Below are 24,845 nucleotides of genomic sequence, written 5' to 3' on the forward strand. Positions count from 1 at the left end.
AGTCACTAATCAGTTTATTAGTGTCAGTGTACAGCACTTTCCCTGTTTTTACAGTTTCTGTGAATTAGCTGCAATAGGCAATATAGCAGTTTGTACTCGCTAATCTGTTTTATTAGTGTCAGTATACAGCACCCTTCTGTTTCATATATTCTGTGAACAAGCTGCATTGTGCATTAGAGCATTTAAGGTGCGTACACATGGGGCGATATATCGCTGAATGCCCCCTTTTCATCGACTACCAGAGATGGTCGCTGATGAAAAGAAACCTCTGCCGGCGGTGCCGCAGAGGTAATCAACTGGTCGCAGGAGCAAGCTTCTGCAACCAGCGATTAGAAACGGGGCTGAAAACGGGAGCGCGCACATGTCACAAGTCTGGCAAGCATCAGGAAAACTGATTCTTTGTTTGTCCTGTACAGTGCGCAGAAGCCTGGGTGGCTAGCATCTAAACGTACACTGGCACGTTGGTTATAATATACAATCCGTCAGGCATAGGTGTTAGCTGGTCTACTGGTGGGCCGTGCGGGCTGGTATCTCGGCTGAGCGCTGAGCTAAGGCAGCCACATGGTCTTCTGCTCACACGTTCATTAAATGTTATCGTTTTGACACTTTCGCCTCGGCTGATGCAGCCTTTGGCAGAGGTGTTCTCAGTGCAGCTCGGGAACATTCCCACCCTTAGGGGACAACAGCTTTAGGACGTCCCATTTTCCCAGCATCCACCTGGGCCGTTAGAAAAAAGGGGATTTTTGGTCCTTACCTGTAAAATCCTTTTTTTTTTGTAGGCCAAGGTGGATGCTGGGCGCCCACCCTTGCGCACCAGATCAGCAGTTAGGTTAGTTGGCAGTAGTTGACTGCCCTTGTTTGTATGTTCTGTTGAATGGTTCTTCTCACCTATCCCTATTCCTCGGCTTGATAAGTTAACTGGTCTCTGAGGACAGGAAGGGCTATTAGGGGGAGAAACTACGGGCTGCACTGTCTTAAAGCCATAGTACTCCTTGGTGCCCGGTACCCATTTTCCCAGCATCCACCTTGGCCTACGAAAAAGGATTTTACAGGTAAGGACCAAAAATACCCTTTTTGGGGCCAAATGTAATAAGATGTGGCAATCAAAGTAAAATACTTTTTTGTCCCCCCCCCCCCCCCCCAATTTATTTATTTTAATTTTTCTTCCTAAAGTGGCACTAACTGCAATTTTACACTGCAAAACCAGGTTGATTTTTGCCATGTAATTGCCACTTGTAAAAAAAAAATGGGAAAACTCTCCCTTTTTGTTTTTCGCACCCTATTACATTTGGCGCTTGGTGTCTATAAATATATTTGTATTCTTCTTAAGGTTCAAATTGGTTACGTAATTCAGTCTTCAGAACATTGCAGTATTTATTGTTATTAATATTAAACATTTAGAGGGTTCCACAAGTGGCTGCAGCACTGTACAGTGAACAGTACAATACAGCAAACCAGTAATCAATAACAATACAGCATTTAATACAGCCAGTGATACACAGGGTGCAATGAAAATATTCAGCGTAAGAAATGTACCCATTAGTGTGAATGCAGATAACTGCTCTAGAGCTGCTGAGGAAATGAAAATTAGGAGTCCTGGGGCAGAGAAGGAGGTGTTGTAGAGTGAGCTGCTGTGTTAGCGCAGAGCTATGCAAAGCCGTCCTCAAAGCCGCTCATCTGCTGTTATTATCAGCAGATGAGCAGCTTTCCCGGCGATGATGCGGGAGTGCGCAGCAGCACTCACTGCTCATCGCCGGGGCATACACACTGAGTGGCTTTGAGGTGAAAGCCACTCAAACATGCTGTTTTGAGCGACTTTCAGCTCAGTCGCCCAGTGTGTATGGGCCTTTAGAGAAGTGGGCAATGAGAACAGAAGAGAGGATGGCTTTGCTCATGGACTTTATAATCTAAAGGAAAAGGTTGAGACAAATAGAACAAGAAGGAGTGAGAAAATGTGAAAGGAGACAGGACAGGAAGCCGGGGTGGGAGAGGTGGATGGTGCCTAAGATCCAGTATACAATGGCTTTACCTAAGCTGCATTTTAAATGAAAATATGCTGTAGTATTCTTTTACTGCTTCTGAGTGCTTGCCCCAGCTGAAAAAAGGGCATGTATAATTTTCGTGTTTGGTGATAATCTAATTTCCACCACATATTCTACTAAAGCAAACTATATCATATTGTCCCTGGCAGGTGAAACTCGGAAGATGGATAGTCAAAAGAAACAGGAAAAAGCAAACCGCATTGTGGCTGAAGCAATTGCCAGGGCTCGAGCCCGTGGGGAGCAGAACATACCCCGTGTCCTGAATGAAGATGAACTGCCGAGTGTCAATGCTGAGGATGATGACGGAAGTAGAAAGAAGAGGAAAAAAAAGAAGGGTGACTCTGGTGATGGGTCTATTCACGACAAGTCAAAAAAATCCAAAGGCAGTGGTAGCTCAAAGTCGAAGAGTAAATCAAAGCCTAGGTGAGTTAGTGTGTGATATCAATGTCATTTCTCCCCCCCCCCCCCAACCAACCACACCGCGCGCGTGTGCAGATCTATTCAGCCTTAAGAGATAAATGCAAGGGTTATAGAGAGATAAACGTCCAGCCAATCGCATCCTTACTGACTTTTTTTTCCCAAACACAGCCTATAACATGGCAGTTAGCAATTGATTGGCTGGACGTTTATCTCTTTATAACTCTTGCTTTTATCTCTTGTTAAGGCTTAATACATCTACCCCGTTATGTTTTAAGTCTTGAGCATACAATGATAAATTCACAGAGCTATAAAATTCAGCAGCCATCAAACCAGACCTTTTAGGTAACAGACCTCAATTTATTATTCATTCTAGTTAAAAACTGTCATAGTGATGGGTTTTGGCTCATTTCAAGCCTTATATAAAATTTAAGTTAATCTAAATCCTAAAGTCAGGGCCTACTTTCTTCTAGTTCTGCATTGTTAGTTACTGATTAGTACACTGTACATTGAGTTTATTATTATACCTGTAGTTGGAGAGGACTGGGTAAAATCTTTCTATACCATACGTAAACCTGTGGGTTATTTTTTTTTTTTTCCTATAAATATGAACATCTCTCTGTTTACTTTTTTAGTACAATCACACCCATTGTGGGGAAGAAAAGGAAGCGAAATCCATCATCTGATAATTCTGATGCTGAAGTGTTGCCATCTCAGGCTTCTCCAGCGGAGGATGAGGATAGTGTGCAGGTATGATTATTTAATCGCAATGTTACAGAAGTTGCCCTCAACCATATTGTAATTTTTTAGTGCATGTAAAACATAGTAACATGTGATCATGGCAGAATTTCCTCCATAGGTTTTTTTTTTTCCCCGCAAAACTATTTTATATTGTTCAGCGCAAAACAAAATGCATACTGAATAGAACAATTCCCAATAATAAAGCAAACCATTAAGACGTAACTGTACATGTGCAATACAGGTGAAACATACAGTGGTTCTATATATCCAGCATCCAATTTTACTTCATCAACTTAGACTAGTTTGTGCAGATCCATCACATAAAATTCAGATTACAAAAAATAACCAAAAAAAAAAAACATTTTAATTTACAGTTTGTAATGTAACAAAATAGGTAAAAAGCCAAGGGGGTGATTACTTTTGTAAGGCACGGTATATTCACCAAGGCCAAGGGAAGATTTGTACAGACTACTGACTATATTGTATCCTAGTTAAACTCTAGAGGGTATATTTAAAAATGTATATTTCATTGAAAATTGTTCTGTATTGAGTATCGAACACACATGTACTTTTATTTTTTATTTTTTTCCAAGGCACCTCTAAGCCAAACATGTCTTATTGTGAAACTCAAAAACAAATATCAAATTAAGTAAATTGTGTTTTATATGTGATCCTTAAGGGTCAGTTTTGTGGGCAGGGACTGGATTAGCTTCTGTTTGTCCACATGTGATATGATTGGTGGCCACCAGCACTAGTTTTACCTGTGATATTGACCATAAATAATATGCATTGGTCCTGTACCACCAACCTAAAGCACCCCATCAAGTGTCCTGAGGGGCACCCCAGGGTGCCATGGCACACAGTTTGGGAACCAATGTACTAGCAGATGATTTTTGACACCCTTAAAGAAACCTTTATAAGTGTCCCTGACTACACTCATGTGTAAGTTAGGTACACCTACTAGTAAACAAACGCCAACAGTCATTTATTGCATCAAAACAATACTTCACATTTGTTATACATATTTTGGTACTTATGTAATATCTGGGCTCCCGTTTTTCTTATGAGACCGCGTCCCCTCGCGGGGCTCGCCACGCTTCGGGCACGGTGGCTCACTGCGCTCGCCACACTATATAAAATCAACTCCATGCGTAGTTGGATAGTAGGGGTATGAAAAAATGGGGTGCATTTAACATGGGAGCCCAGATAATACATAAGTACCCATATTTTTATTTTTCATATTTGAAAAATCTACCGTCCTCTATTGGAGAGAGGAATATCTGAAATAAAGGGCTTCCAAAAGAAAAGTATACAGTATATCCACCTTCTCAGCACCCTGTCTATATACCCCTTCACCAACCTATCCATTGTATCTTTCTGGGATCAAATTGATTGATCACGGAGTATAAGAAAGGCAGCAGAGATCAAGGAGCGTCCCATGTTTCTCAAAAACATCCTCCTCTGATTTTACTACCTTACACAGTTTTTAGTGTCATCTGCAAACATTTACACTTTGCTTCTCAGACCATCTCCTATGCCATTTATAAATGTTAGAGAAGAGGCTCAGCTTCAAAACCTGAGGAACACCTCTTTTAAACCTATTTGAAAATTATTTTTTTTAACACAACTCTGTTCCCTATTCTCCAGCTAATTTTTGACCCAAGTACAAATGTTTACTAGATCCAGCTGCCCTATTTTGTGGGTCAACCTCTTTTAAGGCTCAGTATTAAAGGCCTCAGCAAAATCTAAGTAGTTCCCATTAACTTCCTCCATAGAAGCTAACTAAGTTGGAACTAGGGGAAGAGTTAGGGGTAGGTTTCAAATACATAGCAGGTTCTTTCGCGATCCGGATACCATCCCCTCCAGACTGGGCGGGTCGTTTCTAGCCAAATCAACATAAAAATGGAACTGTAAACCTTTTCTCAGATTTTTGTGAAATCTTCTAGGACGGTAGCCAACAGAGTATATTTCTTATGTAAAATTCCAGCCCCTAGCGATACATGGGGCAGTATTCAATGTGAAAAATCACGGTGTGCAGCGAATCCTGTTTAGGATTCGCTGCACAGTCGCCACTGCCCGCCGTGTTCCGGAGCCTTGCTGTCCCCAGTATTCAATGAGGCAGGGGCTCGCTGCCCCTGACCGCAAATTTGAGCTCCTGCGGCGGACACCGCAGGGAGCCTGAGGACGGTGGCAGGCAGGGAGATGGAAGTCTCCCTGCCTGCCCCAGAATGTATGTGGGGGGGAGGTGGGCTCCCCGGGAGCCGGGCAGCACAGGCTGCCCCCTGGAAGAGCCAGCAGGGGACCAGGTATTCACTGCACCCCGATCGTAATGAAAAAAAAAAATATATATATATTTTTATTTTTTATTAAATATATATTCATGTGCTGTAAGCACATGAATAAAATTAGCATATCCCTTCTTGGAATAAAATTCCTGATTTTTTTTTTTTTTTTTTTTTTTTTACACCAAATGTAAAAAGCAAAAAACTTTAATTTAAAAGTTCACATTCCACTTCACCATAAAAAGATAGCTATTGCTACACGGTGAAGCATGGCGATAATAACCTTGAAATGTATTCGCCATCTGGTTGAATAGGTTGGTTCACTTTAGTCAAAAAATCGCCTTACAGCACGAAAATAGCTCAATCGCCGTAAAACATGGCGAATCAGCCTCATTGAATACTGCCCATGTGGTGTTCATGAAACAGGGTTGCAAACTTACCAGTAAATGTAAAATGTATTCTTGCAAGGTAAAATATAAAACGAATCCATAACTTTTGCTTCTAAAGGCCCATACACACTGGGCCACTTTGAGCTGAAAGCCGCCCAGTGTGTATGGCCCAGCGATGAGCGATGAGCACGGCTGCGTACTCCAGCATCGTTGCCAGGAAAGCTGCTCATCTGCTGGTAATACCAGCAGAGGAGCGGCTTTGAGGATGGCTTTGCATAGCGCTGTGCAATGCAAAGCTGTCCGCCCTACCCGCGCAGGCAGGGGGAAAAGCCGCTCAGTGTGTATGCACATTGGTCACCATCTAGTAATGAGGGGCAGCATTAGGCTTTAATTATATAGGATTCAGTGTGGTACATAATGTTCAATGTCTGTGTCAACATTCACAATCTCAACTTTCTGGTAGTCAGCCTGTTAACATAGCATTTTGGGGGGTTATTTTAGCCCTATTGTACTGTTGAGTTTGCCTGTCACGCCCATGTCCGTATAATGCCTGCATACATCTATATTATACTGCATTACTTGGACTATAGTACATACATCTAGTAAAATATACTTCTTTACCTGTAAGTATGTAATGTTTAATATGTATATGCACAATATGGGGCTCAGGTTATGCATGGTAGAATTTATATTATTTGGGTAGTTTATAGTAGACTTGAAATAGATGCTTTGTAGTAACTTTAGTCTATGGATGAATTTTAGCTTTATATAATCTTTTATACATTAAAGTGCTGTACTAAAAGTAGTTTTTAATGCCCTAATTTTGGTATCTATACTATACTCAAATTATTTGGTATTGAACATAGTTTAATTATTTAATGAACATCTAACAACCATCCATAGGTGTTATCTCGAAAACTATTCACAATACTATTTCTTTTTGGTTAGAAGAGGCGATCAAATCGTCAAGTGAAACGTAAGAAATATACTGAGGATTTGGACATAAAGATTACCGATGATGAAGATGATGAGGAAGTGGATGTTACTGGGCCTGTGAAGAGTGAACCGGTCTTTCTGCCTGAGCCAATCCCATTACCTGATGACTCTGTTCCCTCCATGCAATTCTTTGTGGTAGGTCATGTACACTGACTATTTAGACACTTGGCATGAGGTTGCAGGGCTGGAGATTGAGAGTCCTAATGGTGCATTGAAGTACTGTTTAACTCTTCACATTAAAGCTGGGTAGACACCTAAAGATCAATTCATCTGCAGAGCGACCATGCAATGTGTTCCGCATACACACTGTCAGATTAGTCGTAGCTGACATTGCAGTCTCCAGAACGCCCGTACACACCGCACAATGTGCTTATATAGGTCTAGATATACACAGAACCCCTGTCTTGCGCTTCAATTGTACAGTTAAAATGCTGCCTTACCTACAAAATGCTCTGTTGGAGAGGGGGGGGGGGGGGGGGGGATGATGAGAAATTTATATACAACAAATGTAGGTTGGTGTGTTTTTTTAATCCACATCTTGGTATGATCTCATTATCTTTTGTGCAAAGAGTTGGTGCATTTAGGGTATAAATATAATATGGGCTATTAGCTGTGCTACACGGCCGATGCAATATGTCTGAATGATGCCATTCATAGACCTATTGCTGGTGCACCGTGGCTCACGCATCAGCGATATATCTGCCAGTATGTACCCAGCATAATCTTCCGGTAATGTTTCCTTGACTATCATATGTGTACTTTTACGGAAGTTTTTCATAAATTCTAGAGCGGAAACCATTCTGGCTTAGTTGCAGAACCCATTTATAGGTATACAGTTTTATTATGTATACTGTACCTTCAGTTCTAATACTGTGTGATGATACAGCCAAGGAGCTAACTTCATACTTGTATGAGGTCTATTGATAGCTGAAAGCTTGGCTAATATTCTTAGTTGATATTTTTGTTTTGAATATGGTTAAATCATTTTAATACGATTCCTTTTTATATTTGTTTTTTTTCTTCCTACGTTTTTCTTGAAATTCCTCATGACGAATTGTACATTGAACTTTTATGTAGCTGTAAAGCAAAACCGTCCCCCTGATAATTGCATCGTGTTACTGTGATATAAATATATGATGTTTTATTTATTTGTAGGAAAATCCAAGTGAAGAGGATGCTGCTATTGTAGACAAAATCTTGTGTATGCGAGTGGCACAGAGAGAGGTGCGGAAATGTAATGTAACCGTGGCACACTAGTTTTCTTTCTGTGCCTAGATCTGTGTGTATTTTAATTGTTTTTTTTAAGTTTTTGATGTTTTTCCCCATATTCCTCTTGCAGCTTCCTTCAGGAATTTATATTGATGCAGAAGAATTCTTTGTCAAGTATAAGAATTAGTGAGTGCTTTTCTATTTAGTTTTTTGGGTTTAAAACCTTGCTAGATAGATTGGTAACTGCTCTCCTTTTTCAGCTCCTATCTGCACTGTGAATGGGCGACAATTGAACAGCTCGAGAGAGACAAACGCATCCACCAAAAGCTCAAGAGGTTTAAAACCAAGATGGCTCAGATGCGGCACTTCCTGCCAGAGGATGAAGAGCCCTTTAATCCAGACTATGTAGAAGTAGATCGAATTCTGGATGAATCGCATAGCATTGATAAAGACAATGGGGAGGTAAGTTAAGGCTTAAACCAGCTATTACTTATTAGTGTATTGTGTAGCAACTATGAAGGGGTGAAATAAACTTCCTAGGTCATACTACTCTGGCTAATTACTGTAATTATGGTACTACCCCATTACTATGTTTGACTACTTACCAATTGTATATATTTGCAGTGTATATAGCTTTAATTAAATAAACTCTATTTTAAAGGAAATTTCTAGTTCCTGTTAAGCAGTGAATAAGAGTTGGCTATATTTCCCTGCTGTCTTGCTCTTTCAGCCAGTGGTGTATTATCTGGTAAAGTGGTGTTCACTATCCTATGAAGACAGCACTTGGGAACTAAAGGAAGATGTGGATGACCGCAAGATTGAGGAATTCAAAGTAATAGAGTCCCGGCTACCTAACTTGAAGCATGTGGTGAGTGACCATTCGGTAGTTACAAATCTACAAATGTACAGGCAATAATTCTGTGTGCTTTGCTCCATTCAAGGCACGGCCAGCTGCTACATCATGGAAGAAGTTAGATCTGTCACGGGAATACATGAATGGCAATCAGTTGAGGGAATACCAATTAGAGGGGGTAAATTGGCTGCTCTTCAATTGGTACAACAGGTGAGAAACCTTTAAGATAACACAAAGTATAGTGCTTACACCAGACACCATCGTTTTTGCATTCTTTAGTCTGGTCTTGGCTCTGTGAGGTTTTTATGAAATTCATGTCGATGATTGTGTTTATAGTGGAAGGAGAGTAGAAGATTGTGTCCTACTTGGACAATCTTCTTTTTAAGACAGACTCCAGTGCAAAATCTCCTCGACCGCAGGATTTGGTTTTGCTTGAGCATGGGTTTTAGTGAACTTCTGAGTCCCATATGTTTCCCTGCCAACACTTGCTTTTTCTGGGCTTGCTCTTCAGCCCCAGGCTCAAGTAGTGTTCCTTTCATCAGACCAGGTCAGACCATATCTGGCCTTAAAGTCTGTCTTTCCTATTCTACTGTTGTAGGGGATGATGTGATCGACATGGAGTCCATGGGGTATAGTCAATGCTCTTTAGCGAGCTGTGACTGATTGCTCGCAGGTCAGTATTCATGATTACCCTGCACTGGCCATTTCCACCTCACTGGGTTTTTACAGCGCGGTAGAAACGCCATGTGCGGCAACGAACCTCGCCATTTGGAGGAATCCTCGCTGTCCTCTGACAGCGAGGATTCTCAGGAACGTTGAATAAAGGAACGGCCAGGACAGGGATTAAATGGTGAGGATGGCCGAAAACAAGCCACCCTCACTGCAGACTACCTCTCGCTGGGGGCGTTGAATACCGCCCCATGTAGTAAGTCAGGTTCCTCTCCTAGGAATTTGAGTGGGAAATTCTGAATGACTGGTTTGGGTCCAAAGATCACCTGGTGTTTCAGCTGCTCAGCCTATTGCTGTGTACATATAAGTTCCAGAGAATCAGAACTAGGGCAAGCCCTGGGTTATTGCGACTATTCATGCCAGCCTTCTGCAGGTCCTTTGATCTGTGTAGAGGTCAGCCCTTCCATTAAACCAGGGGTTCTCAAACTCTGTCCTCAGGACCCCACACAGTGCACGTTTTCCAGGTCACCTGGCAGGAGCACTGGTGCATTCATTACTCACTGCCACATTTTAAAAGATCCACAGGTGGAGCTAATTATTTCACTTGTGATTCTGTGAGGAGACCTGCAAAACATGCACTGTGTGGGGGTTCCTGAGGATCGAGTTTGAGAACCTGTGCAATAAACGTTTTGAAGCTCCGGGATGTCTACACTGTACTGTCCAGTGCTCAGTCATTCCTGTGGAGTGCCTGTGCTTGATTCAGTTAAGACAATGCCATGGTAGTAACATGTAAAAGCATCAGGGAAACACCTGAAATGGCAGAGAGAGTATGAATATTGTTTGTAGGCTTATTTGCCAGATTTCTCAGCTGGGTTCATGTTGGGGTTGGTCTTTGTCTGGAAGTATTCTGCCATTTTGTTCAGATGTGGCATCTGCCAGAGATGAACGTCATGGCCTCCCCAGAAGTGCAAGGCCCACTGTTTTTATTTATTTTTGTTTATTTGCTTGGTCCACTAATACCACTTTCTCACTGCCTAAACGTTTTAAAAACCGGTATTTTGAAACGGTATTTAGAACGGGTCTGAGCCTCCACATTGCAGTAGATTACCGTTTAAATACCATTCACATCAGTCAACCCGTTTAATACCCTGAACACGTTTCGAGGCCAGCTTATCACAGGTCTGTAGTCTGTTGTTTTTACTAAATACCGTTTCAGAGCCATTCTCACTGCATAAAAAACGTCTCTGAAACATGTAGGACTCAGCTTTGTAAATGTTTTGAAATACCGATTCAAATGGTCAACTGTCATTTGCTCTTGTCCATTACCAGGTTTTTGTTCCAACCAGACAATAAATCTGTAGATTTATGGCCAGCTTAAGGGCTGGATGTATCAAGCTTCAAAAGTGATAAAATGGGGAGTGATAAACAGCCAGCCAATCAGCTCCTGCCTGACCTCTTTCAAACACGGTGACATGGCAAGTAGGAGCTGATTGGCTGGCTGTTTATCACTCCCCATTTTATCACTTTTGAAGCTTGATACATCTGGCCCTTAGTCCATCCACACCAGTGGAATTGACCTCATCCTAGTTTTTGATTACTTTTTTCTTTTTTCCCCACACAGACAAAACTGTATTCTGGCGGATGAGATGGGCCTGGGCAAGACAATCCAGTCCATCTCCTTTCTGCAGGAAGTGTACAATGTTGGAGTTCAGGGTCCTTTCCTAGTGATTGCCCCACTATCCACTATTACCAACTGGGAGAGGGAATTTGCAAGCTGGACACAAATGAACACGATCGTTTACCATGGCAGCCTGGCTAGCCGGCAAATGATTCAGCAGTATGAGATGTACTGCAAGGACTCGAAGGTCAGTTGTGTAATCTATAAAAAAAAAAACTTGCTTTAAAACTCGGAGCCAAATCTGCCTGCAATTTTTTTATTATTTAAATTTTTTTTTATCCTATCCTTCCTTTGTGAAGTCAATTATTGCACTGACTACCTGAATTGAGCATCTCTGATTTTCATATTGATTATTACCATCTGCAGGGTCACCTAATCCCTGGGGCATACAAATTTGATGCTTTGATCACAACATTTGAAATGGTGCTTTCTGACTGCCCTGAGCTACGTGAAATTGAATGGCGCTGCGTCATTATTGATGAGGCCCATCGTCTGAAGAATAGGAATTGCAAACTGCTGGACAGCTTAAAACACATGGACCTGGTAATGGAAATGTTGTTAAGATTTTTGTAGCGTGTCCAAAGAATGCAGTGAATGCACAAATGAATGAGACAAATGTAGATTGAATGTAAAACATTTGTGTATTTCAGGAGCACAAGGTCCTGTTGACTGGGACACCATTACAGAATACCGTGGAGGAGCTGTTCAGTCTCTTACATTTCTTGGAGCCTACTCAGTTTGCCTCTGAAGCAGAGTTTTTGAAGGATTTTGGAGACCTTAAAACTGAGGAACAGGTACCTAAAATGTAGACCTCCAACTTAAAAAAATAAATAAATAGAAAATAAATAAGCAATGTTCTTTACTATACGCAAATTAATTAATGTTCATCTGTGTGAGTTTTTTACACAAAACCTCATATCCTATTATTGAATTTTAGTCATTGAGTAACCTTGAATATTTGATTTCAATCATGTTTGCTAAGCAGATTTGTTCTTCCGATGTGTGTGGTTTTTATTTGCACCACTGTGACTGTATGATGTGGGTAAACTGAGAGCTGCCTTCTGGTGAGGAGATATCTGTGGCCCTCTGGTTTTGGACACTGCATTGACTCCTACAGGCCAAGTTAAATGAGTCCTGCTTTCTGAAGCATAGTGTAATGTGTCTTGGCCCCATACAGTGCAGTGCATCCAGTTTTTGTGTTGGGGATGTGTTGTAGCTTAATGCCAACACTACCTGGTGTTTCCAGACCACTTTGAGAAGGAGGGCCTGCATGTACGCTCTGCCTATATACTGAACATCCTTTTAATGTCCCTTTGATCATTCATGTCCTTTTTTCCATATGATGGAGATGCTACTTTCTCCCTAATGCATAAACACCTTTCCAGATGTTCAGAAATATATAACTGCACTACAGATGCATCCTCATACACACCATACAGAGCAAGGTGCCCCGGTGTAGCATTGCAACATGGTTTTTAAATTTTGCATCATAATCTGTACTAGAGACCCTGGGCTGCGACTAACTGCCTTGGATATAGTTTTATACATTTACAGCAGAACGTAGTGTGCAAAAGAGCAGCTGCTGTTGCATTGTAGCATTCTAATTTGGAAAGAGCTTCTGAGGATGATGGACTGGTTTCTAGTTTGGAATCTGGGTAAATTTGAGACCCCTACAAAGATTTTTTTAGATAATGTGAATTATTATTTTTTTTTTTTTAGACGGATACAGTCTATAATACTGTAGGTGTACTGGTTTCATTGGAATTTAATTTTTTAGTAGTAGGAAATTATAGTAGGACATAGATTTCCTGCAAATCTCTTCTTTTAAAGGTGTAATTGCAACTGAACATACATCAATCTAATACTAAAAGACTGAAGTGTGTCTAATGATAAATCTATTCAGCTACAGCTGATATGTCTAGTACAGGTATGGGAAACCTTTTGGCCCTCCAGCTGTTGTGGAACTACATATCCCAGCATGCCCTGCTACAGTTTTAGTGGGTATGGATCATTGGCTCAACAAGCGACAGGTTTACAGGTCATTAGTTCAACATGGGGTGGATCGATGTGGAGTTTTTTATTTTCTTTATGTCCCAAATGTCGACATGGGCACTAAAACGTAGCACCGCGTCCCCTCGCACGGCTCGTTATGCTTCGGGTACGGTGCCTCACTACGCTCTGCACAGTATTCTATTCTCCCACCACTCGCTAGATGGTAGGGCATGAAATACTGTCGGCTCAAAAAAAAAAGGGGAAAACCCCATGTCGACCTTTTGACTCTACCTAATGCTAGTGTCAACCTAATGCGACATTCAGCTATGTCGACCTAGTGACCATATCCCATTTTAGCATGGTCAAATTGCAAAACTAGCATGGCATGCTGTGATGTGTTAAACAATAGCTGCAGGGCCAAAGGTTCCCCATCCCTGGTCTAGTACTATGGCTCATTTATTGAAGTTTCTGGGTCAATTTAAAGACGCTGAGGTGAAAGATGAATTTAAAACTCTCTATATAATTGGAGGGATTATACTGGAGTCCAAAATTGCCACCCCTTTAGTGTCAAGATTTATCAGACTTTGGAGGTAGTATACTGCAAACTGATGTCAAAGACTAGCAACAGTATATGCTAAAAATTTAGAATTATTATGCAAAGCATTTTTGCGGTGCAGCTTGTTTTACCATTGCTTCCTCTGCAAGTATGATGGCATCCTATATAATTCAAGAAAGGCTCCTTGGCTAAAGTCTAAATATAATCTTGCTTCCATATCTATAGGGAAATGTTTGGGAGAAAAAGATGCGTTAATTCACTGTTTCTTTGGAAAAATGTAACTGCCTCATGGTAAGGCACTGTTGTGTTGTGTTTTTTTATTTTTTTCCCAGGTTCCATGCTCACTTCAGCAGTTTTGGTGTAAATAAGATAGATGCAATCAAATGCATTTAATAATAGCAATGAACTGAAGGTAGTGGCATAGTGTCTGGAATCATATGAGCTATCTAATACTACTGTATCATTATGTAATTTGTAGGTTCAAAAGTTACAAGCCATCTTGAAGCCCATGATGCTTAGGCGATTAAAGGAAGATGTGGAAAAGAATCTTGCTCCCAAGCAGGAAACTATCATTGAAGTGGAGTTGACGAATATTCAGAAGAAATATTATAGGGCCATTTTGGAGAAGAATTTTTCCTTCCTTTCTAAAGGAGCCAGTCAAACAAATACCCCCAACTTGCTTAACACCATGATGGAACTTCGCAAGTGCTGCAACCATCCCTACCTCATCACTGGTATGAGTATACCCAGTCTATAAACAGGTCTTTATCTTGATGTGGACCTACAATTCCTAAATAAAAGGAATGGCAATTAATCATCTCGCAGCCAGTAGCAGAATTGTTTGATAGGAAAAACAATCCTAATTTTGTGGTTCTTTTTTTTTTTTTTTTAATGTTAGATGAACAGTTATGTTGTGTTTTAAATGTTAATTATCATTATCCTAGTTGCTTTAATTTAGTGTAATGAGGGGAATACATTCCTTTGGTATTGGTTGTATATGTTTCTAAAGTAATTATTACATTTTTGGGATTGGTCCCCGGCCCCCTCCACATTACTACTGGTCAGTTCCCGAGCTGTTGAGGTCACTGATGGGGGTGTGCTGCTTCCACAAGCTCTCACAAGCTTTTTAATGTGAATAGATGCCTTGGGAATAACATCTGTTCATTCGGTGCTCCCCGTCAGTATTCATCCCCGCACTAGCCGTTTCCACATTGCCTGTTCCCTGAGGCGAGGGCAAAACGGTGATGCTCGCCTCAAAATGCATGCTGTATTTGTTGCGAAACTCGCGGTTTAGGGGAATCCTCGCTGTCCTCTGACTGCGTGTATTTCCCCAGTACATTGAATACCGCCCTTAAACTTTTTTTTATGTTACAGTATAGATGATACTATTATCCTTTTTTATGTTGTCCCTTTTAGAGGTCTGCAGCACCTCAAAGTACAGAAACTGCATAAACTAAACTAGAAAACAAGTGATTGCCACAATAAGCAGCAGGATAGTAGAACCCATGGTTCTGATGCCGTTGTAGCTAGTGGGCAGGATATGATGGTTTAAGAGAAGAGGGCCCTGCTCATGAGAACCTATAGCCTAAATGGGAGGTTCAAGCAGATGGGCGATGCACATGAGGAGGCAGTGGGTCTTGAGAGCCAATTTAAAGTTCTATGGTGAGTCATAGAGGGAACAGCTCCCTGGGTTAGTAGAAATAATAGTGTGACTGGAGCTAGTCCAAAAGCACCCCCCAATCGGTTTTATTGTCTCCTAGTTTTTTTTCCCAACTGTTTTCTAATATGACAGACTTAACATTTTTGTTTGTTTTTTATATTGTATTTGACTAAAAACAAGGAGCGGAAGAGAAGATCATGTCTGACTTTCGAGAAGCAACCCCAGTGATCCCTCATGACTTCCATTTACAAGCTATGGTGCGTTCCTCTGGAAAATTGGTGCTAATAGACAAACTTCTGCCTAAACTTAGAGCTGGAGGTCACAAGGTCCTCATCTTTTCCCAAATGGTGCGGTGCTTGGATATTTTGGAGGATTATCTCATTCAGCGAAGGTAAAGAATGCTTGTTTAAATTACTATAGAACCAGACTTTCTGTAAGGCTTAGGGGGGTATTCAAGCTCGACAGCCGTTCCCCTGTCCAGTTCTCACTTTGCTCGACTTGAGCTCGGCGGTCGGGATTCAATGTCCCAAGTGGCGAGAAAGGGGGCTCGCCTATTTCCTGCTGTTCTCGGCAGAACGAGCCCGACAGCTTGTGATGTCGGGCTCGTTCTGCTGAGAACCCCTGTTCAATGCTGTCGGGGAAGACCGCATTGAATAGGGCCCCGCAGCCATCTCCCCCGTCGGGAGATGGCTGCGGGAGCACGACTAACATCGAATACCCCCCTTAGTATGGAGAGCTGAGCCTGGGTAATAGAAAGACGCTCCTTTTTTTTTCTTTTTTCATTTCTATAGGACACAACACTTAAATTTTTTTTTTTTTTTTTTTTTTTACCTGTTGCTGACCTTTTTATAATTTGATAGAAAACTTATTTTGGATTTAATGGTTCACTGTTAGTCTAACCCTAAAGTGTTTGTGTGTAAAACAAAGGTATCTCTATGAAAGAATTGATGGCAGAGTTCGAGGGAACATGCGTCAAGCTGCAATTGATAGATTCAGCCGTCCAGACTCTGATCGGTTTGTGTTCCTGCTGTGTACACGTGCTGGTGGACTTGGTATCAACCTGACTGCTGCAGACACCTGCATCATCTTTGACTCTGACTGGAATCCGCAGAATGACCTTCAGGTATTGCATTATGCCCTATATTCTGCTTAGTTTTTTACAGTTCTAGTGGAAATTAAGTTGCTTGGGTAGACAAGCTATATTGAAAATGAAAATTGTCTACAATCCTGTTTATCTTAAATATATTTGTACCAACAAAGAATATCTTAATTAGTGTGAATCATGCTATAAACTTTCATTTAAGAGCTGGAAAAAAAAATATCTTTGCTTATTTCTCTCTTTATTTTCACATGTTCTCAGGCACAAGCACGTTGTCACCGCATTGGGCAAAGCAAGGCTGTTAAGATTTATCGTCTAATTACCCGAAATTCCTATGAAAGGGAGATGTTTGACAAGGCTAGCTTAAAGCTAGGGCTGGATAAAGCTGTACTGCAGTCCATGAGTGGGCGGGAAAATCACCTGAGTGGGGTGAGTATCCACAGTCCTATTTGTCCTATGCTATATTGTATTAAATAAACAAAATTGTACAGAAAAGACTAATGTTAAAATGGTGGGTCATATATAAAGTACTTGTCACACCGCTTGTGTACACTCTATATCACTATTGATGCCAGCTCCTGTGGGTGGTTACATGTTTAACTATATTGTCACCTAGTGCATGTTCAGCAGTGGCGTAACAACAAATCATGCCCCCCCCCCCCCCCCCCCCCCCGCTGGGAACAGTTCGGCACCCTTCTGGCCAGTGCATCCCCGCCGTCGCGGGGTCTGCGGCACTATTGTTACGCCACTGATCAGCGGGCCCTGTGACCTCTCTGAATAATATCTTTAACAAAATTGTGTGTATGCACTGTATTGTTCAGCCGGGAGTTCAAGGGGAAATTGTTGACTATATAGTCTATAGGATATATCCCATAGTGTGCACTTTAAGGTAGATCCATTGAGAATATTCAAAAAAATATGCTTCTTCCTTCTGCCGCAGCCCATCCAACAGTTTACAAAGAAAGAAATTGAAGACCTGCTGAGAAAAGGAGCTTATGCAGCCATTATGGATGAAGATGATGAAGGTTCCAAGTTTTGTGAGGAAGACATTGACCAAATTCTGTTGAGACGAACCACGACAATAACCATAGAGTCAGAGGGCAAGGGCTCAACCTTTTCCAAGGTCTGTTTGTTTTACTTTTATGCATCTCCTATAAAAATGTCTGTGCCCCCCCAAAAATATATATTAAATCTGGTTGTTTAAGTGTCATGACCTAGACTATGGAAGACAACATTTAAATAAGGTTGAGCTTAACACTTAAATACAGGTCATCCAAGTGGTAGGCATACCATTGCCATGAGCGGTATAGAGGAAGCAGGCTGAGGGAGTATACAGTTTGGTACTTTCTCCTGCTACCACTGCTCTCAAGCAAAGGAATGCATAGAATAGTGACTGCTCAATCTATTTATAGACACAATAGGAAAAGCCCGACCTTTTTGCATAGTTCTGCTCCCTGATGGGGGAGTCTGGGCAGAAGTAATGGGCACCCATAGTATTTCCATCCCAATGGGGCAACATTTGAATTGCTCCATTGAGTGCAGGGCACGTAATAAACAGTTTACTTCCTCTGATAACATTAATGTTGCAGAACATTGTTTTATAAATTCTCTTTTTATTCGGATCTGCTCTGCTTCTTGCAATAGGGGTTTATGGGAGGTTTCTTAGTTTTTGTGTACAAAATTCTAAGTGCCTGAACTCCTATTTGGGCTTCATTAATCCAAGGTTCCAGTGAATTATGAGAAAATAATTTATGATACTAAAAGAAACTTGTTAATTTTTACTTTATTCTTTTATCTTGCTTAACTGCATTTGCATAATGTAGTGTTGCACCCACTGGCTTTTAAAATGGGTCCTAATTATTCTGAAGGCAAAAGGTTAGTGATTTTGAGATGTGCTTTCTATGTGGTACAAAATGTGCTTTCTTGTGGGATAAAATTGTTGACTTTCTTCTTAGGCAAGTTTTGTGGCTTCTGAAAACAGGACAGATATCTCACTTGATGATCCTAACTTCTGGCAGAAGTGGGCTAAGAAAGCTGATCTAGACCTTGATCTACTGAACAGTAAGGTGAGTTGAAGTGTTTTAGAGTTCTGTAGGATTGTTGTGTTTTCTCAATAAATTCATAAGTGACACAGGCATAACTATGGGTATAGGCTGGGAGGAGAACCGGTCACCAAATCGTTATTTTTTTTCCCCTAGTCCCCAGCCTCAGGTCACCAGATTATTTTGTTACTTGCAGGAACAAGACAACTCAAATTGTCTCTCTTTTGTTTTTCATTATTTTCCAAGAGTGGCAGCGCTGCGTGGCCTTAGGGCCTAGCTTTAGAACAGACTGCCACAACACTGGCAAGTGCGTGGGTATTTTCTGCCAGACCTACATAGCAATACGTACAATAATATATATGGGACCATGATGAGTCCCATCCTATATTTAATCTTACTGGGTCTTTTTTCATCGTCGCTGCTCTCGTGGGGTCCTCATGCTGCCACTGCTCCCGCTTGGCCTTCCTGCTGTCTTCAGCAGCCGGAAGCATACGGCCGCAATGCATCCCTGAAAACGCAGCTGGAGGATAGAAAAGTTTAAACTCCTGAAACTAGCAGCGCTAGTTTCAGGAGTTTAGACGGTCCGCTTTTCTATCCTTTGCGGTCCGCCAGTTGCCTGTCCCTGCACTAAAGGGTACAGGTAAGGCAGCTCCCCTGCTTACATTGTCGCATCTGTCATCACTGGAGCAGGAGACCGCCAGTGGTGCTGACAGGTGGAGGGCAGGTCATCCTCTCACCCCCAATAGACCACAAGGAAAGCAGGCAGCGGGGCTCTTCAGAGATGGTAATTTCCCTGGGTTAATTGTCATCTGTCTGGCACTTTCTCCTGCCTCAGAGTAGCAATGCCTCCCTCTCCCTCCCTCAAAGAGATGCTGTGCAGCCATCTTAATCACTGCCTCCATGAAAGCTCCTGTCTCCCTGTGAAGTGGTCAGGAAACCGTCTCCTATTTAGACTACAGGAGTCCAGCCTACAGTCTGACCCGCAGTCGGTTGTATTGGAGCCATGGTGGATGCGCTCCTTCTGTGTGATCCCCTCAGCCGCCTGAGTGGCAAAGGCCGTCGGTCGGGCAGATGCTCACTGGTGACAAGCGACACCAGTGATTGTCCCTGGAAGAACATTAAATCTTGAACACCATATCTGCAAAAGTAACCATCAGGTTAATGCAACATAATTTGTAGCCACGTGAATGTTTCAAGCTATGTTTTTATTTAGAGAAGAGTAAAATGTTATACTTTTGGATCTACCCCCTCTTTTTCTAACTGTTGCTCAGTACAATGAGCAAATGAAAACCTTATCCTGTTCTTTCTCTTGCTGTTTTGCAGAACACACTTGTAATAGACACCCCTCGTGTTAGGAAACAGACTCGACACTTCACTAACAAGGATGATGATATGGTAGAATTTTCAGACTTAGAAAGTGATGATGATGATCGTCCACGGGCTCGACGTCAAGATCGCAAAAATGGTTATGGTCGTACAGACTGTTTTCGCGTTGAGAAACATCTACTGGTATACGGGTGAGAGACTACCCTGAACTCCCGTAATGTAAAGCTTGATTGTATAACGAAACCTGTAGGGGTAAATTTACTAAAGCTTCGAAAAAATAAAAAGGTGATGTTGCCCATAGCAACCGATCAGCATTTGTCCATCATTTTTCTAGGATGCAACAGAGAAATGATGGACAGAATCTGAGTGGTTGCTAAGGGAAACATCACCGCTCTTCATTTTTAGAAGCTTTAGTAAATTTACCCTGTAATCTCTCAGAGCTTTTGTCCTCTCAGTAGCCTGTGGTAAGGAATGGTTTTCTTTCCTGTGAACAATTTGCCATCATTTAATGTCTTTGATTTCTGTTAGGTGGGGTCGCTGGCGGGACATACTGATACACGGCCGTTTCAAACGTGGGATGACTGAACGGGATGTGGAGAGAATTTGCAGAGCCATCTTGGTCTATTGTCTGTTGCATTATCGTGGCGATGAAAACATAAAGAGCTTTATTTGGGACCTGATCACCCCTGCAGAGAACGGCAAAACCAAGCAGCTCCAGAATCACTCTGGTAGTAATACTGAATCCCATAATATATTTTTCTTTTTCTTCTTGCCAACTGATATGTGGAATGGCTATTAATGATATTTTTTTTTATATCCTAAGGTCTTTCTATACCTGTGCCTCGTGGACGCAAAGGCAAAAAAGTTAAATCTCAGGTTGGCTTTGACATACACAAAGCAGACTGGATTCGTAAATACAACCCGGACACCTTGTTTCATGATGAGGGCTATAAGAAGCATCTAAAGCACCAGTGCAATAAGTGAGGCCATAAGGGGGATATCTGTATAGAAATTAGGATGTTCTGTATGTCATTCCACAAGCAGTGTGTGGTTTAAACAGATTGTGCAAACATTTCATTATGCTTATTTTAATACTTTTGCAGTATGTTTTAAGCAAGATATGGCTTTTCTGGATTTAACAATGCACTAAAATGGGTTTAAAAAAATGTGTGCAATACAGCTGACTTTGTGCTCCTGCAGGGTACTGCTGCGTGTCCGGATGTTGTATTATCTCCGACAGGAAGTGATAGGTAACCAGGCTATGAAGGTGCTGGGAGGAGTGGATGTCAGGTGAGATTTTTCACACAATTTATTTAAATTAAAAATAGCTTTGTGTTTTGCAACAAACCTATTTTACCTTGTGCTAATATTGGACTCATTGCAGGGAAATTGATCTATGGGTCCCTCAAATTGATCAAGCAGACTCTCCCTCACTCTGGTGGGACAGAGAAGCTGACAAGTCTCTGCTCGTAGGGGTCTTTAAACATGGTAAGTATGTTTAGTTATTTTTGGGTTATGCATTAGCTTGGTTGAGCTATTTGCCTTATTGCACAAAATCCACTTTTGGATGAAAGAAAGTTTCGGCTGTGTTTAGATTCCATTTTTTATGCAGCTTTTCACTTCATGGATTGCAATATTTTTCCACTTGAGATCTAAATAAAACCTGTGCTTTTGAATTATTTCCTTTTTAAATTATTTTTGGCTTCCTTAACGGTTTTTGCAGGCTATGAAAAGTACACCACCATGCGTGCTGATCCGGGACTTTGCTTTTTGGAGAAGGTTGGGGGACCGGATGAGCAGGCGATAGCAGCTGAGCACCATGCACAGGACTTTGCTGAGCTACCCGAGAGGTGAAAACATTATTGTAGGAACTTGAGCAATTTTTATGAAGAGGTCATGCATGTGGCGTGGCCAGTGATGAGTTGCCATGCTAATACCGACGCAACAGCCAGGACCATCTCGGTTTTGAGCTGGGGGCGGTTGAGTTGAACTAACTTCTCACTTGTGAGCACTGAGGCCAGCTTAACGTAGCTTGATTGAGTGTAATTCTAGATTCTGATATCGCATATCAATATTCGCATTTATAACTTGCTGCAACCTCTTATTTTCTCAGCGGAGACTTTGATAGAGATATTGAAGATCCAGAATATAGACCACTCCATGTCCAGAAAGATCCTGAGGATGAGGTGAGCTCAGAATAACGTTTTTTATCACAAAAGCAATGTAAGATGTTCTATTTTTTGAAGTTTCATTCGATACTGATTTCATGATGTTGTGTTCTAGATGGATCCCTTAATGATGGATGAAGAAATATCTGTTGTGGATGGTGAAGAAGGTGAGTACATTTAGAAGGTAGGAACTATTAATGAGGTTTGTTTTAGAGATTGTAGGTGAGAAGTTCTTCATCATTCATCCATCTGCAGGATGTAAAAACTCCTCCTCCCTCGTTCCTCCTCCTCCCTCGTTCCTCCTCCTCCCTTGTTCCTCCTCCCCCCTCCTTCCTCCTCCCCCCTCCTTCCTCCTTCCTCCCTCCCTCCTCCTCCTCCTCCTCCTCGTTTTTTTTTTATGCCTTGCAGTGAAGGTAGTTTTTGGCCTACATTTTAGTCTTGGGAAGGAGAGGTAGACCCTAGCTAGTATGGAAAAGGATTCCTTGGCTGGGTCTGGAGCTTTTAATTGACACAGTTTGTTAGATACTGCAAGATTTTGCGGTATGAGTCCAACTCTTATTTTCACTTTAAATAAAGTAGATGACACAAAGGTATGCAACAGGGTAGACACACCAGGATGGGTAAAACAAATGATTGATGATCTAGGTAGATAAGTGTAATGGTTAAGAGTATGGCAACTACAGTTTAATGCCAAAAATGCAAAATCATGCACTTGGGTCTCAAAAATCCAAAGACTAAATATAATCTAAATAGCACTATAATGGAAACTACTGAGGAAGAGAGGGATCTAGGTGTCACTATTTCAGGGGACTTAAAGGCAGGTAGGCAATGTAACAAAGCAATGAAGAAGGCAAGTCAGATGCTTGGTTGCATAGGGAGAGGTATCAGCAGTAGAAAGAAAGTAGTAATAATGCCACTGTCTAGGTCATAGGTACGACCTCACCTAGAGTATTGTGTTCAGTTCTGGAGGCCATATCTCCAGAAGGATATAAATACATTAGAGACTGTACAAAGAAGGGCAACTAAAATGGTGCATGGCCTACATCACAAAACGTACCAGGAGAGACTAAAAGATCTAAATATGTATACTTTAGAGCAGAGAAGGGAAAGGGGGGGACATGATAGAAACTTTCAAATAGATCAAGGGTTTTAACAAGGTCCAGGTGGGTGACATTCTTCACAGGAAGAGGAGCAACAGAACACGAGGACATGCACTGAAACTAGAGGGAGGAAGATTCAGGGGAAAAATTACCTCACAGAAAGAGTAGTGGATAATTGGAATAGCCTCCCATCAGAGGTGGTAGAGGAAAATACAGGAGAACAATTTAAACATGCTTGGGATAAGCATATTGATATCCTTACAAAAAAATAAGGATCAAATATGGTTTGAGGCAACATGTTTAAAAGAGGGGCTGACTATGGGCCAAGTGGTTCTCATCTGCCGTCAAATTCTATGTATCTCTGTTTTTACCACTTTTTTCACCATTTGGTTTTTATTATTCATACCAATGTAGGCCACTGGAACAGTGGGGAGCGTGGGTGAATCTTTAGCAACAGGCACCAAGGAGTTAATCTTCGAATGCAGCCCAGGCTCCTCCATCCTATACCACCCCAGGAACTCAGTCCTGTGCGGCTGGGGGCAGTCTTGAGAAGCCAAATCAAATCTTCTCATCAACGTCCTGGAGCTGAGAGCAGTTTACTGTACTCTCTGCCAGGCGAAATCCCTGGTACAGTCCACAGTTGTCAAATTTCAGACTGACAATGCCACAACAGTGGCTTATATTAATCATCAGGAGGGAACCAGGAGCTGTGCAGCGATGAAGGAAGTGGTATAGATTCTCAACTGGGCGAAGCATCACTTGCTCGCCCTGTCGGCCATACATATTCCAGGTGTGGAAAACTGGGATGCCGATTTTCTCAGTCAGCTATTCAAGTGGGGCAATGGGTGCTACACCCAGAAGTCTTCAAGACACTTCTTGACCTGATGGCCTCACGGTTCAATCACACCCCCCCCCCCTTCCTCAGTTGAACAATGTTGGCTCTCCTGGAAGACCCTTTTCTCTATTGCCCGTGGCCTTGGCATTGTCTCACGTATCTCCATATCTAGTGTTCCATTCTGATCAGTCAGTTCTGCGCACTCGCCTCAATCACCTTTTTTTTGAAGGTCCTGTCTGGAATCAGGAAATTGTAGTACTGGCTTTCTCTTCATTCATTGATTCTTTGGAGCTTTGCTCTTTGAATGTTGTCTGGGTTTTACAGGTCTACATTGATCTGACTTGTGAGTTTCTGGGGATAAAGGCTAAGAATACTATGGTAGTGATTACTATATAGGCTGCTTTATATTCCATCCTATTTGGGAATGCTGGGGATGTTTGGTTGGCACCTAAATTTTGCAAGTTTGTCCATAAAGCCTTTATCTTTATACCATGTATCTGCTGGGAATTTTTTTTTTAAACAATGTGTGAGAGCTGCCCAATCAAACTAGTAATGCCCCTCAGGTGCTGCAAGGGAGGGGGATTTAACCCCCAGCACACCAAAGGGCATTAGTAATTAAAAAAAAACATAATAGAAGGTAATTCCGAGATCGTAACACGCACACTTCGATTTTGATAGGTTTTCGATCTGAATATATATATATATAATTTTTTTTAAATATAGCATGTATGGTGCTTAAGGGTCATTGTTGCCTAAGCTTTCCAAATCTATCAAGTTGAAATGTATTGCAA

At 41.6% G+C, this 24,845-nt stretch overlaps 1 protein-coding gene and 1 non-coding gene across 9 annotated transcripts in view; both read left to right on the forward strand.

The window, feature by feature from the left end:
• Positions 1 to 24,845, forward strand: part of CHD8 (chromodomain helicase DNA binding protein 8) — a 63,905-nt gene that overhangs the window by 23,652 nt on the left and 15,408 nt on the right. For 6 of the 8 annotated variants that reach the window (XM_083144893.1, XM_083144953.1, XM_083144938.1 and 3 more), the window contains exons 5-29: positions 2,192 to 2,465; positions 3,095 to 3,209; positions 6,820 to 7,002; positions 8,023 to 8,091; positions 8,207 to 8,262; positions 8,337 to 8,538; positions 8,807 to 8,944; positions 9,018 to 9,139; positions 11,220 to 11,463; positions 11,643 to 11,819; positions 11,927 to 12,070; positions 14,303 to 14,558; positions 15,665 to 15,875; positions 16,412 to 16,607; positions 16,845 to 17,012; positions 17,524 to 17,706; positions 18,539 to 18,649; positions 19,949 to 20,142; positions 20,480 to 20,682; positions 20,775 to 20,931; positions 21,152 to 21,241; positions 21,336 to 21,439; positions 21,675 to 21,801; positions 22,065 to 22,137; positions 22,235 to 22,286. In XM_083144893.1, coding sequence (XP_083001019.1) covers positions 2,192 to 2,465; positions 3,095 to 3,209; positions 6,820 to 7,002; positions 8,023 to 8,091; positions 8,207 to 8,262; positions 8,337 to 8,538; positions 8,807 to 8,944; positions 9,018 to 9,139; positions 11,220 to 11,463; positions 11,643 to 11,819; positions 11,927 to 12,070; positions 14,303 to 14,558; positions 15,665 to 15,875; positions 16,412 to 16,607; positions 16,845 to 17,012; positions 17,524 to 17,706; positions 18,539 to 18,649; positions 19,949 to 20,142; positions 20,480 to 20,682; positions 20,775 to 20,931; positions 21,152 to 21,241; positions 21,336 to 21,439; positions 21,675 to 21,801; positions 22,065 to 22,137; positions 22,235 to 22,286 — 3,849 coding nt within the window. The remainder of the gene's footprint in view (positions 1 to 2,191; positions 2,466 to 3,094; positions 3,210 to 6,819; positions 7,003 to 8,022; positions 8,092 to 8,206; positions 8,263 to 8,336; positions 8,539 to 8,806; positions 8,945 to 9,017; positions 9,140 to 11,219; positions 11,464 to 11,642; positions 11,820 to 11,926; positions 12,071 to 14,302; positions 14,559 to 15,664; positions 15,876 to 16,411; positions 16,608 to 16,844; positions 17,013 to 17,523; positions 17,707 to 18,538; positions 18,650 to 19,948; positions 20,143 to 20,479; positions 20,683 to 20,774; positions 20,932 to 21,151; positions 21,242 to 21,335; positions 21,440 to 21,674; positions 21,802 to 22,064; positions 22,138 to 22,234; positions 22,287 to 24,845) is intronic. The other 2 variants (XM_083144928.1, XM_083144945.1) reach the window with 2 other exon arrangements.
• On the forward strand, positions 21,861 to 21,971 carry LOC146045613 (small nucleolar RNA U6-53/MBII-28). Its single transcript, XR_014465526.1, has one exon. It is a non-coding gene; the product is annotated as a small nucleolar RNA U6-53/MBII-28 (small nucleolar RNA).

Source organism: Crinia signifera, chromosome 1 (genome assembly GCF_055691185.1).
Source record: "Crinia signifera chromosome 1, ASM5569118v1, whole genome shotgun sequence".
NCBI classification, from domain to species: domain Eukaryota; kingdom Metazoa; phylum Chordata; class Amphibia; order Anura; family Myobatrachidae; genus Crinia; species Crinia signifera.